This window comes from Cydia pomonella, chromosome 6 (assembly GCF_033807575.1).
Source record: "Cydia pomonella isolate Wapato2018A chromosome 6, ilCydPomo1, whole genome shotgun sequence".
NCBI lineage: Eukaryota > Metazoa > Arthropoda > Insecta > Lepidoptera > Tortricidae > Cydia > Cydia pomonella.
In genome coordinates, this window is record NC_084708.1 from 13,547,960 (window position 1) to 13,561,603 (window position 13,644).

The window sequence follows — 13,644 nt, forward strand, 5'->3', positions numbered from 1 at the left end:
TTTTAATTTCCTATTGTACGTATAGCTATTTTCCAGAAAAAAATATTTTTGGCCGCCTAAATAATTGAAATTACGTATGTGCAACGCTGAAGAATATATTTTTAAAACAATACTTAATAATTTTTGAACTTAATACAGTTAAAATTTAAAAACAAAATGTATACTTCTTATTTGGCCACCCTGTATTAAGCGATCAGTGTTGGATCAGTGGTTATATTAAGTAAAGCTATCGTTACCGTAATGGTAAATTGACCTCTTATTTTATATATTTCAGACCCTGAAAGACCAGAAATCTTACCAGTATCGTATTACAAGCATCCGTTATATGTAAGATAAATAAATAAAAACGATAAACCATTATTACACAAATTGAGTAAGCCCAGAGTACATTTATATATAAATACTTAAATATGGAGAAAATACGCATGACTGGAAGAAATATATATGTGCTAATGACACAAATAGATGCCCGTACCGGGATTTGAACCCGGGACCATCGGCTTAACAGGCACTACACTAGCCACTAGACCAGGGGGCCTACCGCGAAAACCGAAATTCGCAAATTGCGGAGATCTTTCTCTTTTACTCTCACTAAGACGTAATTAGAGTGACAGAGAAAAATGCCCGCAATTGACGAATTTCGATTTTCCCGGCAGCCGCCCAGGGCCCGATTTTATAGTTACAGGTTACAAGAGTACAGGCACCTGTAATGCACTGTGAACGGCTACAGGTGTTTTATAAATACACACAGATAAATTACAGTTGTAAAGAACCATGGTCAATCTCGATTACAAGTGACATCTACAGGGCCCAATTTTATAAAGTTACAAGTTTACAGGCGTTTACGGGCAACACTTGCTCCGTTTTTTACAATCTACGTTTTATAAAAGTACTGTGTTACAATTTTACAGGTTACAGGTACAGTCAGCGTCAAATACTTTGTAGCAGTCATCGTGTCCAAATAGTTCGGTACACCATACTAAATATATGGTGTACCCAACTATTTGGCTACTTTGGTTGCTACAAAATATTTGACGCTGACTGTACAAGTGCCAGTAGCTCAACCATAGACAAAAATATGAGAGTTTAATAGTTTTAAACTCATAATCGAACAAGCGTTTTATAAAAATATTGTAAATTACAAGTGTAGGTTGGTACACTTGTAACAGTATTCATAATTTTCGATACACAGCGTATCTTTAAGCCGCTACCGAAACGATATATTTTAATGTAATGGCCCACAAATCTCGGTTGTAAAACAGTACTTATTTACTTATTAGGTATATATTTCATTAAATCTATCGTCCTTTGCCTTAATGCTTTACCTGAAACGGCCCGAAAAGTGTATCTCTGGCAACGAACACCGCTCTCAACCACTCGATTTTACCTTCATTTCTGGACATTTTTCCATTAATAATTGAAAACTAAAAACAAACACTTACAACAGCAGCAAAATTCAATGAGTATCTATGATAAACTTTTTTTTTTTAATAGTGATGTCCTTCACAGGATACAATAAAATATTACTGTGGCAACAGCTGTCAAATCTTACAAAAAAAAATGGCAGAAGTCAGAGCCATTCAAAATGGCGACCACGAATGACTCTAAGGCGCCCTTGCGCCAAGTAAAAAGGGTACAGTTTGGTATACTTTCACCAGATGAAATAGTAAGTTATGAATACAGTGTTATTTTAAGTTCCTTTTGTGATAACAATATAATAAAGTTACGGTGTAGTTGCTGGATTCATATATTAGACACATGTCTTCACGGGTCACGCAGTTCGATTGTATTGTGGTGTTATCTGTTTGCCTTGTTCAAGACAAGTCTATTTGTTTATCACGGTCACAATTTTAGTGATCTTTCGTTTTTGTGACATCCATTATGAATATTATGTTGTGTTAAAGGATAATTATTGTGAAATACGTGTAATGCTGTGCTATGTATATCAAGTATGTAAACACTTTTTTAGCGACGTATGTCAGTCACGGAAGGGGGTATCCGCTTCCCTGAAACCATGGAAGGCGGAAGGCCCAAGCTTGGGGGCCTTATGGATCCTCGACAAGGGGTGATCGACAGAAGCTCTCGATGCCAGACGTGTGCTGGCAACATGACAGAATGCCCTGGACACTTTGGCCATATTGATCTAGCCAAACCAGTATTTCATATTGGTTTCATAACAAAAACTATAAAAATATTAAGATGTGTTTGTTTTTATTGTTCAAAACTGCTTGTCAGTCCGGTAAGTTATCCATTTTATGTATGTAACATTTTGTTTAATAACATTGCTTTGTTTAATGAATTTAATGCAGGGTAAGAATAATCTTTTTTTTTTATAGACAAATCCAAAGATAAAAGAAGTTGTAATGAAATCAAAAGGACAACCACGTAAAAGATTAACATATGTGTATGACTTATGTAAGGGCAAAAATATTTGTGAGGGTGGAGAAGACATGGATATAGGGAAAGAAGGAGAGGAGGCTAAAAAAGGCTCTGGCCATGGAGGTTGTGGTCATTACCAGCCTTCAATCAGGAGACAGGGACTGGACCTTTCTGCTGAGTGGAAACATGTCAATGAAGACTCGCAAGAGAAAAAGATCATCATTACTGCAGAAAGAGTTTGGGAAATTCTAAAACACATTACTGGTGAGGATTGAGTTAGTTGCATCACTTGGTGGATAAATTGTTTTTTATAATTATATTCCATGTATGTTTTTAACATTGACTGTCTGATTTTAGAGGCTTGATGATTTATTTACTTGTTTGATCCTGATGCAAGACAGAAGATATATTTATTTAGTTTTGTATTGACACATGTCCCTAATATTTAGTATGTAACTTTGAATGTATTTTGATATAATGGAAAATTTTAAAGCCATGAAATGTGACAAAGGATATCTTCACAGAAAAAAAGGTGTTAGCTCGAGGAAAATAATTAGTGTATTTTTGTAAAGTAGTACAATTGCACCTTGTGGTGTCCAGATGAACATACTAAAAAGGCCTCGAGTGTGGGGGTTGTGCTGAGGGTGTCGAAGAGGGGGGGGGGGGGGTTGAAGGTACCTTTTCCAGAGTTATGCTCATACCGTGATTTACGATCAATACTTCAGGAGCTACAAGGTGTTTAAGTTAACAAAGAGACAAAAAGTAGACAATATAAGAAAAGATTTTTCGTAATTGTTCATCATAACTTAAATTTTTAGTCTGGTATAAGCAAGTTTAGTCAACTGCTGACCAAATATAGAAAAACCAGCCAGGACCATGTCGGGCCATGCTCAGTGTAGCGTTCCGTAGTTACCCGTCCGTTTTTGATAGTGTCCGATCGAAACATGTTTTTTTGCCGAAACAGAAACCGTAACCGAAGTTTCGGGTTTGGTTCTAGTTTCGGCCGAAACCGAAACTTTGGTTGGGCCGTTCCCCATGAAAAAGTAAATACCTACAAGTACAAAATAAAACAAGTTTTGTAAAAAAAACGTAACATAAAATGTGTTCTAAGTTTTAATTTTTAAAGGTCACAATGAACCAAGCTCCAATAAGGCCTGTTCGATTTAGTGAGTGGAAACTCATACACCTCTTTTAATCTGCTAATTTAAAAACAATTGACATACAGCTCGTAACAAGCTCTTATTCATCAATTGCTACATATTAGTTCCCCAACAGTCAAATATTTTCCCCAATGCATCAAATTAAAGTAGAACATTGCAAGTTAGCTGTGCAATCATGGTGCTCAGGGAAGTATTCACTGCTGAACTCTTAACCCTTTTCCAGGTATAGAACGGTTTATTGGCCACCTACGCGCCATTAGAATTTCAACTTTAGCATTCCGATTTAAGGTTCAAATTAGATTACACTTTCAGGAAATGTTACTTGTCTTCAAATCAATCATCAAAGCTGGATTAATTGAAATATATTTGCATTTTTTGGGAAATCCTAGTAGATTGGGCGGCCTGTAAAACGGTTAAAGGTTTAAGTAAAACGCAAATCAAATATTTCAAAATTTGGAGAGCATCATAGAACTGAAGATTTTATAAAATCTCAGCCCAGAAGTTAGTTAAAATCTACAAATATCTTGTCGGTTCGCAAAATTTCAGAATGCAGACGTTAGCGTAGGAACAGTTTAAAATATCAGAAAAATATACAATACAGGGACCTGCTCCTAAAGTATTGATCATAGAGTAAAAATAAACATAACTAAATTTGTAGGAATTTTTATGGTTAAACTTTTGTCTGATGTAATTATAATGCTAGTTGTAACAGATATTTAAGATATGAGCAAAAATCTGAAAAAAAAGGTATCTTCAACCCCCCTACACCGTCAGCACAACCCCCACCCTTGAGGACTTTTAGTATGTTTATCTGGAGTCCACAAGGTATAAATATACCCGGGTGTGTCCTTACACTACGTCCAAAAAAGAGGTATGGGCTCTGTGAATGTCATCTCTCTTAGTGTTGTAGGGCACAACACAGCGGATATCATTCCGGATCTAGAGCAGAGACCTGCTGGAGAAGTACCGCCTTACAAAAAACCGCAGCTAAATAACACTAGACCCTACTCATAGTGTTGTGTTCCTGCCAGTGAGTAAGGTTGAGATCTCAACGAGGGTGCGGAATGTTAGGGTCGGCAACGCGCATGTAACTCTGCAGTTGCAGGCATACATAGGCTATGGAGACTTGTTTGCCACCGACGTGGTATATATATAAAAAAAAACCAATACCAATTTACAAAACTACACGAATTATTTAAATTTCTCCTGATTTTGTTAATTTCCTTGAGCTATGTTTGATCCACAAACGTTATGTTACATTTTATACACAAACATTAGTAATGACTGTTTTATTTGTAGATGAGGAGTCCTTTATTCTGGGTATGGATCCTAAATTCGCCAGACCAGATTGGATGATTGTCACAGTTCTCCCTGTACCACCGTTGTCAGTGCGGCCAGCTGTGGTCATGTTTGGGGCTGCTAAGAATCAGGATGATTTGACACACAAACTTGCTGACATCATCAAAGCAAATAATGAGTTACAAAGGAATGAACAGTCGGGTGCTGCAGCCCATGTTCTCGCTGACAACATTAGAATGCTTCAGTTCCATGTGGCCACTTTTGTTGATAATGACATGCCTGGTATGCCAAAGTAAGTTAGTCAATCTTGTTCAGTTTTGTAATGTCAGTGAACTGAGTTTTGAGCCTCTTAAGTAATGGCTTAAATAATCTCTAGCACTATCACTGTGTTACCTTAATTGGTAAACTTTATATGTTGCGGGCTGGAAGTTATAGTGGTAAATTTAAACTCATAGTAAATTAAACTGGTGATTTCTTATTACATCGTGCAAAATTTCTCATTTAGCATCTTGTTTTGTTATTTTCTCAATATTTCTGCCTTTATCTGACCTCATTAATGTTTCTTAGTATTTGACATATCTCATATGTATTGGTTTGCTTCCTTTTCAGAGCTATGCAAAAATCAGGAAAACCACTTAAAGCAATCAAAGCGCGACTGAAGGGCAAAGAAGGAAGGATTCGAGGAAATCTCATGGGAAAACGTGTTGATTTCTCAGCACGTACTGTCATTACGCCAGATCCGAACTTGCGTATTGATCAAGTAGGAGTACCCAGATCTATTGCTCAAAACTTGACATTCCCAGAGTTAGTAACACCATTCAATATAGATAGGATGCAAGAGCTTGTACGGCGAGGCAATGCTCAATACCCAGGGGCCAAGTACATTGTTCGCGACAATGGAGAGAGGATAGACTTGAGATTCCACCCAAAACCATCAGATTTGCATTTACAATATGGATACAAAGTGGAACGCCATCTGAGAGATGATGACTTGGTTATCTTCAATCGTCAGCCCACACTACACAAAATGAGTATGATGGGTCACAGAGTAAAAGTACTGCCATGGTCAACGTTTCGTATGAATCTGAGTTGTACTTCTCCTTACAACGCCGATTTTGACGGAGATGAAATGAACTTGCACGTGCCTCAGTCAATGGAGACTCGCGCCGAGGTAGAAAATATTCACATAACACCCAGACAGATTATTACTCCACAAGCTAACAAACCCGTCATGGGTATTGTGCAGGACACTCTTACTGCGGTTCGAAAAATGACTAAAAGAGATGTGTTCTTGACTAAAGAACAGGTCATGAACCTTCTGATGTTTTTACCCACTTGGGATGGTAAAATTCCTCAGCCTTGCATTTTGAAACCCCAACCACTGTGGACTGGAAAGCAAATATTTACTCTGATCATCCCAGGTAATGTAAACATGATTCGCACACATTCCACACATCCAGATGAAGAAGATGATGGGCCTTACAAATGGATTTCTCCTGGAGACACTAAAGTAGTAGTAGAGCATGGGGAGCTTCTCATGGGAATATTGTGTAAAAAGTCACTTGGTGCCTCTGCTGGTTCTCTTCTTCACATTTGCATGTTGGAGCTGGGCCATGAAACTGCTGGCCGATTTTATGGTAATATTCAAACTGTGATTAACAACTGGCTGTTGCTGGAAGGCCATTCCATTGGTATTGGAGACACTATTGCAGATCCGCAAACATATCAAGAAATTCAGAGAGCTATAGTTAAAGCTAAGGATGATGTAATAGAGGTCATTCAAAAAGCTCACAATATGGAGTTGGAGCCTACGCCTGGTAATACTCTCAGGCAAACATTCGAAAATCAAGTGAATCGTATTCTTAATGACGCTCGTGATAAGACTGGTGGGTCAGCTAAGAAATCACTGACTGAGTACAATAACCTCAAAGCTATGGTGGTATCAGGTTCCAAGGGTTCCAACATTAATATTTCCCAGGTTATTGCTTGTGTAGGGCAACAAAACGTTGAGGGTAAACGTATTCCATTCGGTTTTCGAAAGAGAACTCTGCCACACTTCATCAAAGACGATTATGGTCCTGAGTCCAGAGGTTTTGTAGAAAATTCATACCTTGCCGGCCTTACTCCTTCAGAGTTCTATTTCCACGCCATGGGAGGTCGTGAAGGTCTTATCGATACTGCCGTAAAGACTGCTGAAACCGGTTATATCCAACGTCGTCTCATAAAGGCTATGGAGTCGGTAATGGTTCACTATGATGGAACCGTGCGTAACTCTGTCGGACAGCTTATCCAGTTGAGATACGGCGAGGATGGCCTCGCTGGAGAAACTGTAGAGTTCCAAAATCTACCAACTGTAAAACTGTCAAACAAGGCATTTGAAAAGAAATTCAAATTTGACCCTTCAAATGAACGTTACCTAAAGAGGATATTCAATGAAGAAATTATTAAAGAACTCACGGAATCCGGATATGTTATTGCCGATCTTGAAAGTGAATGGGAACAACTGAACAAGGACAGAGAAGTGTTGCGTCAAATTTTCCCCAGTGGAGAATCTAAAGTTGTACTCCCATGCAACTTCAAAAGAATGATCTGGAATGTTCAAAAGATTTTCCATATAAACAAACGAATGCCGACAGACCTGAGCCCCATCAAAGTTATACAGGGAGTCAAAGACCTTTTGAAAAAGTGTGTAATTGTAGCTGGCGAAGATCGCTTATCCGTACAAGCTAATGAGAATGCAACTTTATTGTTCCAATGTCTAGTAAGATCTACACTTTGCACTAAGTTTGTTGCTGAAGAATACAGATTGTCAAGTGAAGCATTTGAATGGTTGATTGGAGAAATTGAGACTCGCTTCCAACAGGCTCAAGTAAACCCTGGAGAAATGGTGGGTGCCCTGGCCGCGCAATCTCTCGGAGAACCTGCCACGCAGATGACACTGAACACTTTCCATTTTGCTGGTGTGTCGTCCAAAAACGTAACCCTTGGTGTGCCACGTCTGAAGGAAATTATCAACATTTCCAAGAAACCAAAGGCGCCTTCTCTAACCGTGTTTCTAACAGGTGGTGCTGCTCGAGATGCTGAGAAAGCTAAGAATGTGCTTTGCAGGCTGGAACACACGACGTTGCGTAAAGTGACCGCTAATACAGCTATTTATTATGATCCTGATCCTCAAAACACAGTTATTGCTGAAGATCAAGAATTCGTAAATGTCTACTATGAAATGCCTGATTTCGATCCTACAAAGATTTCGCCTTGGCTTCTTCGTATAGAGTTGGATCGTAAGAGGATGACAGACAAGAAACTTACCATGGAACAAATCGCAGAGAAGATTAACGCAGGATTTGGAGATGACTTGAACTGTATCTTCAACGACGACAACGCGGAAAAACTTGTATTGCGTATCAGAATCATGAATAACGAAGAAAGCAAATTTCAAGACAATGACGAAGAGACGGTTGATAAAATGGAAGACGACATGTTCTTGCGCTGTATTGAAGCCAATATGTTGTCAGATATGACTCTACAGGGTATAGAAGCTATTGCCAAAGTATACATGCACTTGCCTCAAACGGAGGCGAAGAAACGCATTATTATCACTGAACAGGGAGAGTTCAAGGCTATTGCCGAATGGTTATTGGAAACTGACGGTACATCTCTTATGAAAGTATTGTCCGAGAGAGACGTCGATCCGATCAGGACGTTCAGTAACGACATTTGCGAAATATTCCAAGTGTTGGGTATCGAGGCTGTGCGTAAATCAGTAGAAAAGGAAATGAACGCTGTGCTGCAGTTCTACGGTCTATACGTGAACTACCGGCACCTTGCATTGCTTTGTGACGTCATGACGGCTAAAGGTCACCTTATGGCGATCACCCGTCACGGTATCAACAGACAGGACACTGGCGCACTCATGAGATGCTCTTTCGAGGAAACGGTGGATGTGCTGCTGGACGCAGCTAGTCATGCTGAAGTGGATCCCATGAGAGGCGTGTCGGAAAATATTATCATGGGGCAGTTGCCAAGAATGGGCACAGGTAAGACTTAATAATACAGCTAACACATTTTAATAACAAATTAAATAATTTTTGTATATGATATATTGTTTTGTGTTTAGTCTGTGCCAGACTTTTATTGCATCTGGAACACCTACTGACATAACATAATTTTTTTAAATTCCGCTACCTAAAGGTTGTCTGGAAGAGATCGCTTTTTAGCGATAAGACCGCCTGTTGTTTACCTAATAAAGAGTATTTGTATTGTATTGTATAACAACACATTGATTCATGAAAATATAATGTTTTGTAAACACTGTTAGTGTTTTTAGAAAATTCTTGCTTAATATTTTTATTATAGTTATTTCCTGTATTTTTTTTCTTTTCTATTTTAAAGGCCAAGACTAGTCCTAGGAACTATTTGTCATGACCTCATAGCTAACAAACAATAGTCTTGGAATGTTATATTTATGTATAATTATTATTTCCAGGTTGCTTCGATTTACTCCTGGACGCCGAGAAATGCAAGCACGGCATGGAAATGGGAGGCCTCGGTGTCGGCATGGGCGTGGGCGGCGGCATGTACTTCGGCGTGGGCACGCCCTCCATGACGCCGCTCATGACCCCGTGGTCTACGCAGAACACGCCGGGCTACGGCAGCAGCGTCTGGTCTCCTGGTCAAGGTATGTGTTGCACATATACTTAGGTCATAATTTCTGTCACAAAGGTTTTGACTGATAAAAAGCTTTTAATAAAATATAGCCATTATTTGAAAGCTTGTTTTGTACTTATCAAACAGTAATATAATTTGTTTACAATTAAGGTCGCGGTATTTTTACAATTTATTTAGTTTATGACTGTCGTTAGACGCGAAGACGCGTGTGAAAAATTATATTTTTCAAAAGGTGGTAAAAATCAGTGTCACATTAATAAAATAGTTACAATTGTTTATTTGTATGAAACTACTTATTTGTCCGACAAGTTTGTGTCTTCATAGAATACCTTTCAAACTAAGGGTACTTTTCAGTAACACGCTTAGATTTGACTCCCATTCAACAAGTAGATTTGGTAAAACATGTACAGTAGCAATGATGTCAGTTCAATTCACATGAAATATAAATATATATTAAATTCAATCATGTAAAATCGTATTGAAGAGAAAAATAATGAAATAGCGAACAAAATCACCTTAAACAAGTCGCGTATTTTCTGACTTGATTATGCAAAACTGCGGTAGCAAGTAACGTAAAATTACATTTTAAATTATTTACCATAAAATAAGCTTTTAAAAGATATTCATAAATAATAAGGAATCTGTACCCATAGCTTGTTTATCAATGAAAACCTTTGTGAAGAGAACTTGTGACCTGACTTAGTAGATATAGTGTCGTTATAAGCTATTAATCAATTGTTTTAATTTAAAAGAATCCACAATGCTCTAGGGAATAAACTATTTGCTAAGCTGGATTTCCACCCTACAAACTTTTAATGTTACTACCACTGAATTAGCATGAGTAATAATACTAACTAGCGACCCGCCCGGCTTCGCACGGGATACACAAAACCTTAACAAATTATACACCTTAACCTCAAGTATAACTATTGATATTGATAGGTGAAAACCGCATGAAAATACGTTGAGTAGTTTTAGTTTATCGCGAACATACATACATATAGACAAACGCGGTGGGGGACTTTGTTTTATAAGGTGTAGTGATGGTACTTACTAAAGTAGAGAAGATTCTCTTTCTCACTGCTACTCTTGTTAGCTATTTTATTTAGCTAATCGTTACGTCATGTTTGCTACGAATGCGCTTACAGTAAGATTGTAACCATACTATATCAATAATAGTGAAAGTAATATCTTTCGATTTCACGTAATAATATTGTTTTGATCAAAAATTTGTATTCCAGTGGGAAGCATCATGACACCCGGCGGGCCATCGTTCTCGCCGTCGGGCGCGTCGGACGCGTCGGGGCTGTCGCCGGCGTACAGCGCGTGGTCGCCGCAGCCCGGCTCGCCCGGCTCGCCCGGCCCGCCGCTGTCGCCCTACGCGTCGCCGGCCGGCGCCTCGCCGTCCTACTCGCCCACCAGCCCCGTGTACGCCGCCGCCTCGCCCAGCCTCACCCCGGCGTCCCCGCACTACTCTCCCACTAGCCCGTCCTACTCGCCGACTTCGCCCAATTACTCCCCCACGTCACCCATGTACTCGCCGGCCTCGCCGAGCTATTCGCCCACGTCGCCTGGCTACTCGCCGACCTCGCCGTCGTACTCACCCACGTCGCCCAGCTACTCTCCGACGTCGCCGAGCTATTCGCCGACCAGCCCGGCTTATTCTCCTACGTCCCCGAGTTACTCGCCTACTTCCCCCAGTTACTCGCCGACGAGTCCTTCCTACTCGCCTACGAGTCCGTCGTACTCGCCGACGAGTCCCGCGTATTCGCCCGCATCACCGGGATACTCTCCATCGTCGCCAAGCTACTCGCCGACCAGCCCCGTTTACAGTCCCGCGTCACCGAGCTATTCTCCATCGTCGCCGAATTACACGCCGACTTCCCCCGCTTATTCTCCGACGAGCCCGTCGTACTCTCCCACTTCTCCGGCGTATTCACCGACTTCACCGAGCTACTCGCCGTCGTCGCCAAAATATTCTCCAACTTCGCCGAACTATTCGCCGACGTCCCCATCGATCGCGGGCGGCAGCCCGACATATTCGCCGACCAGCCCGCAATACTCGCCGACGAGTCCTCAGTACTCACCGGCCAGCCCGGCATACTCTCCTTCGTCGCCACAACACCCGGGCAGCACGCGTTACTCGCCGTCCTCTCCGAATTATTCCCCTTCTTCACCGAACTACTCGCCGTCGTCGCCGGGCTACTCGCCCTCTTCGACCAAGTACTCTCCAACGTCGCCAACGTACACACCTACGTCACCGAATTACTCTCCTTCGTCCCCTGCCTACTCTCCTTCTTCCGCCGGTCCGACCTCCTACTCCCCGACTTCACCAAATTACTCGCCGACTTCACCATCGTATAACGAAGATGACGATTAGGTTATAAGTACTCATAATTCTTGTTATTGATTTAGGTATAATACGTATTCGGTAATTCGAAATTTCTTTGTGAAAAATACAATTTTGAATTCATACATTGTATTTTGCATCGCTTAAAAGCTTTGCTAAAAAGTATTTAAGAAATATTAAATTAGGCTAAGAAAGAATGACTGTTTTCGGTGTAAGAAATAATAAAGTTTGTGTTACATAATATTAGTGTAAAAATAAAATGTCAAAAAATGAAACTGTGTTTTATTTGGGAATGGAAAAGGAACAAAAATAGTATCAGTATTTCGCACGTAAAAATTTATTAAAACAACATGGATACAAAAGTAATGAGTGGACAATATATTTTACAGTAAGTGCGTAAGTATAGTTAGTGCTATAGGCCGAGTTACAAATAACTTTTCCCATAGATTCCAGCTCAAAACTAGGATCTTACAAGCCCATATCGAGATTTTGATTTAACGATGATACTTGCTCATTCTCAGCTTTAACAGTATTCTAATTAAATATCTCTAATGATAAAAACAAAAACCCTCTGAAACATCTATTATATTATATAACGCTAATATGATTGTCTTACTCTATAGGAGACCCCAGTCGATATACATTTTTACCCAACTATGTTTACTTGCTTGAACATTATTTCTAATTCAGAAATTATAACAGTAAATATATGGCTTTTCATTTCTCGGAAAGCTCTTAACTAAATAGTTTAGCAACAATTTTTTTCAGTTTGTCCAAGATAATATATTTTTGTTAAATAGCCTAATAATCTCCAGATTTAACCCATTCATGGCCAAGCATCTGCGAATGAACGCTTACCGCCAGGCCCCCATACAAACGGTTTTTCGATAAAAGCGTTGACGAGACTTGTGCGTCATGGGCCTGGCTCGACGTGTAAGCGGACCGCCACTTACTGCACAGGTAAAAAGGACTGGTTCATGCATCATTTTTTAGTAACCACGTCTTTTTTGCAAGTAATATAATATTATTTTATTTGAATAAAATTGAAGTCAGTTACTTCGAAATTTGCTCAGTCAGGTAAGGCAAGTACGTATTCCGATAATCCACAGCCAGGTCACTTCACTAGTTATACTCAATCACACACACGAGCGAAAGGTAGGTGTCAACGAGTAAATCGTGACTAAATTACTTACCCTCACTGTCATTGTTTTAAAAGTCGGGTTATATGGTAGAGTGGGAGAAGGCACTAAAACACCATCTGCACATGTGTCAGGTCAAGAGCACACGTGCAAGATAAGAAAATACAATTTATAAAAATAAACCGTTTTAGCTAGCCAGTAACAATATAACAGGCTCATTCTTAGAAGCATTTATTGTCCTCCTAAAGATAAGGTACTTTTCACAAAGCACTAAACACCGCCTGCAATGGGTACCATATGCGTCAGGGCAAATGCACACGTGCAAGGTAAAAAAATGAAATAAATAAAAAAAAGTTTTAGTCACCCAGTAGAGGATCTAAGCTAAGGAGAGCTAAATGCCCAATCTTAGAAGCATCAATTGTCCTCTTAAAGATATAAGGTACTTTTCACAAATGAGGTAAAAAGCTGTAGCCGTACTAATAAACCTGCCTAAATAAACGGATGAATCTTAATTGCTACCAAGAACAAAAGAAATCACGAATTTGTGATTAACCACAACTTAATAACCAACTTTTTTATTTCAGTTCTTAAAATCAAAACTAATATAATGTAAGAGTTTTGATTGATTCACGGTTAGTTTTTAGTCACA

At 39.6% G+C, this 13,644-nt stretch overlaps 1 protein-coding gene across 1 annotated transcript; it reads left to right on the plus strand.

The window, feature by feature from the left end:
* Positions 1 to 1,553: 1,553 nt before the first annotated feature.
* Positions 1,554 to 12,131, plus strand: LOC133519012 (DNA-directed RNA polymerase II subunit RPB1). The gene is made up of 7 exons (XM_061852858.1): positions 1,554 to 1,666; positions 1,970 to 2,239; positions 2,337 to 2,643; positions 4,839 to 5,130; positions 5,448 to 8,875; positions 9,325 to 9,516; positions 10,748 to 12,131. Exons 1-7 carry the CDS (start codon positions 1,586 to 1,588, stop codon positions 11,884 to 11,886), a joined length of 5,709 nt encoding a protein of 1,902 aa, XP_061708842.1. The 5' UTR covers positions 1,554 to 1,585; the 3' UTR covers positions 11,887 to 12,131.
* The last annotated feature ends 1,513 nt before the right edge of the window (positions 12,132 to 13,644 follow it).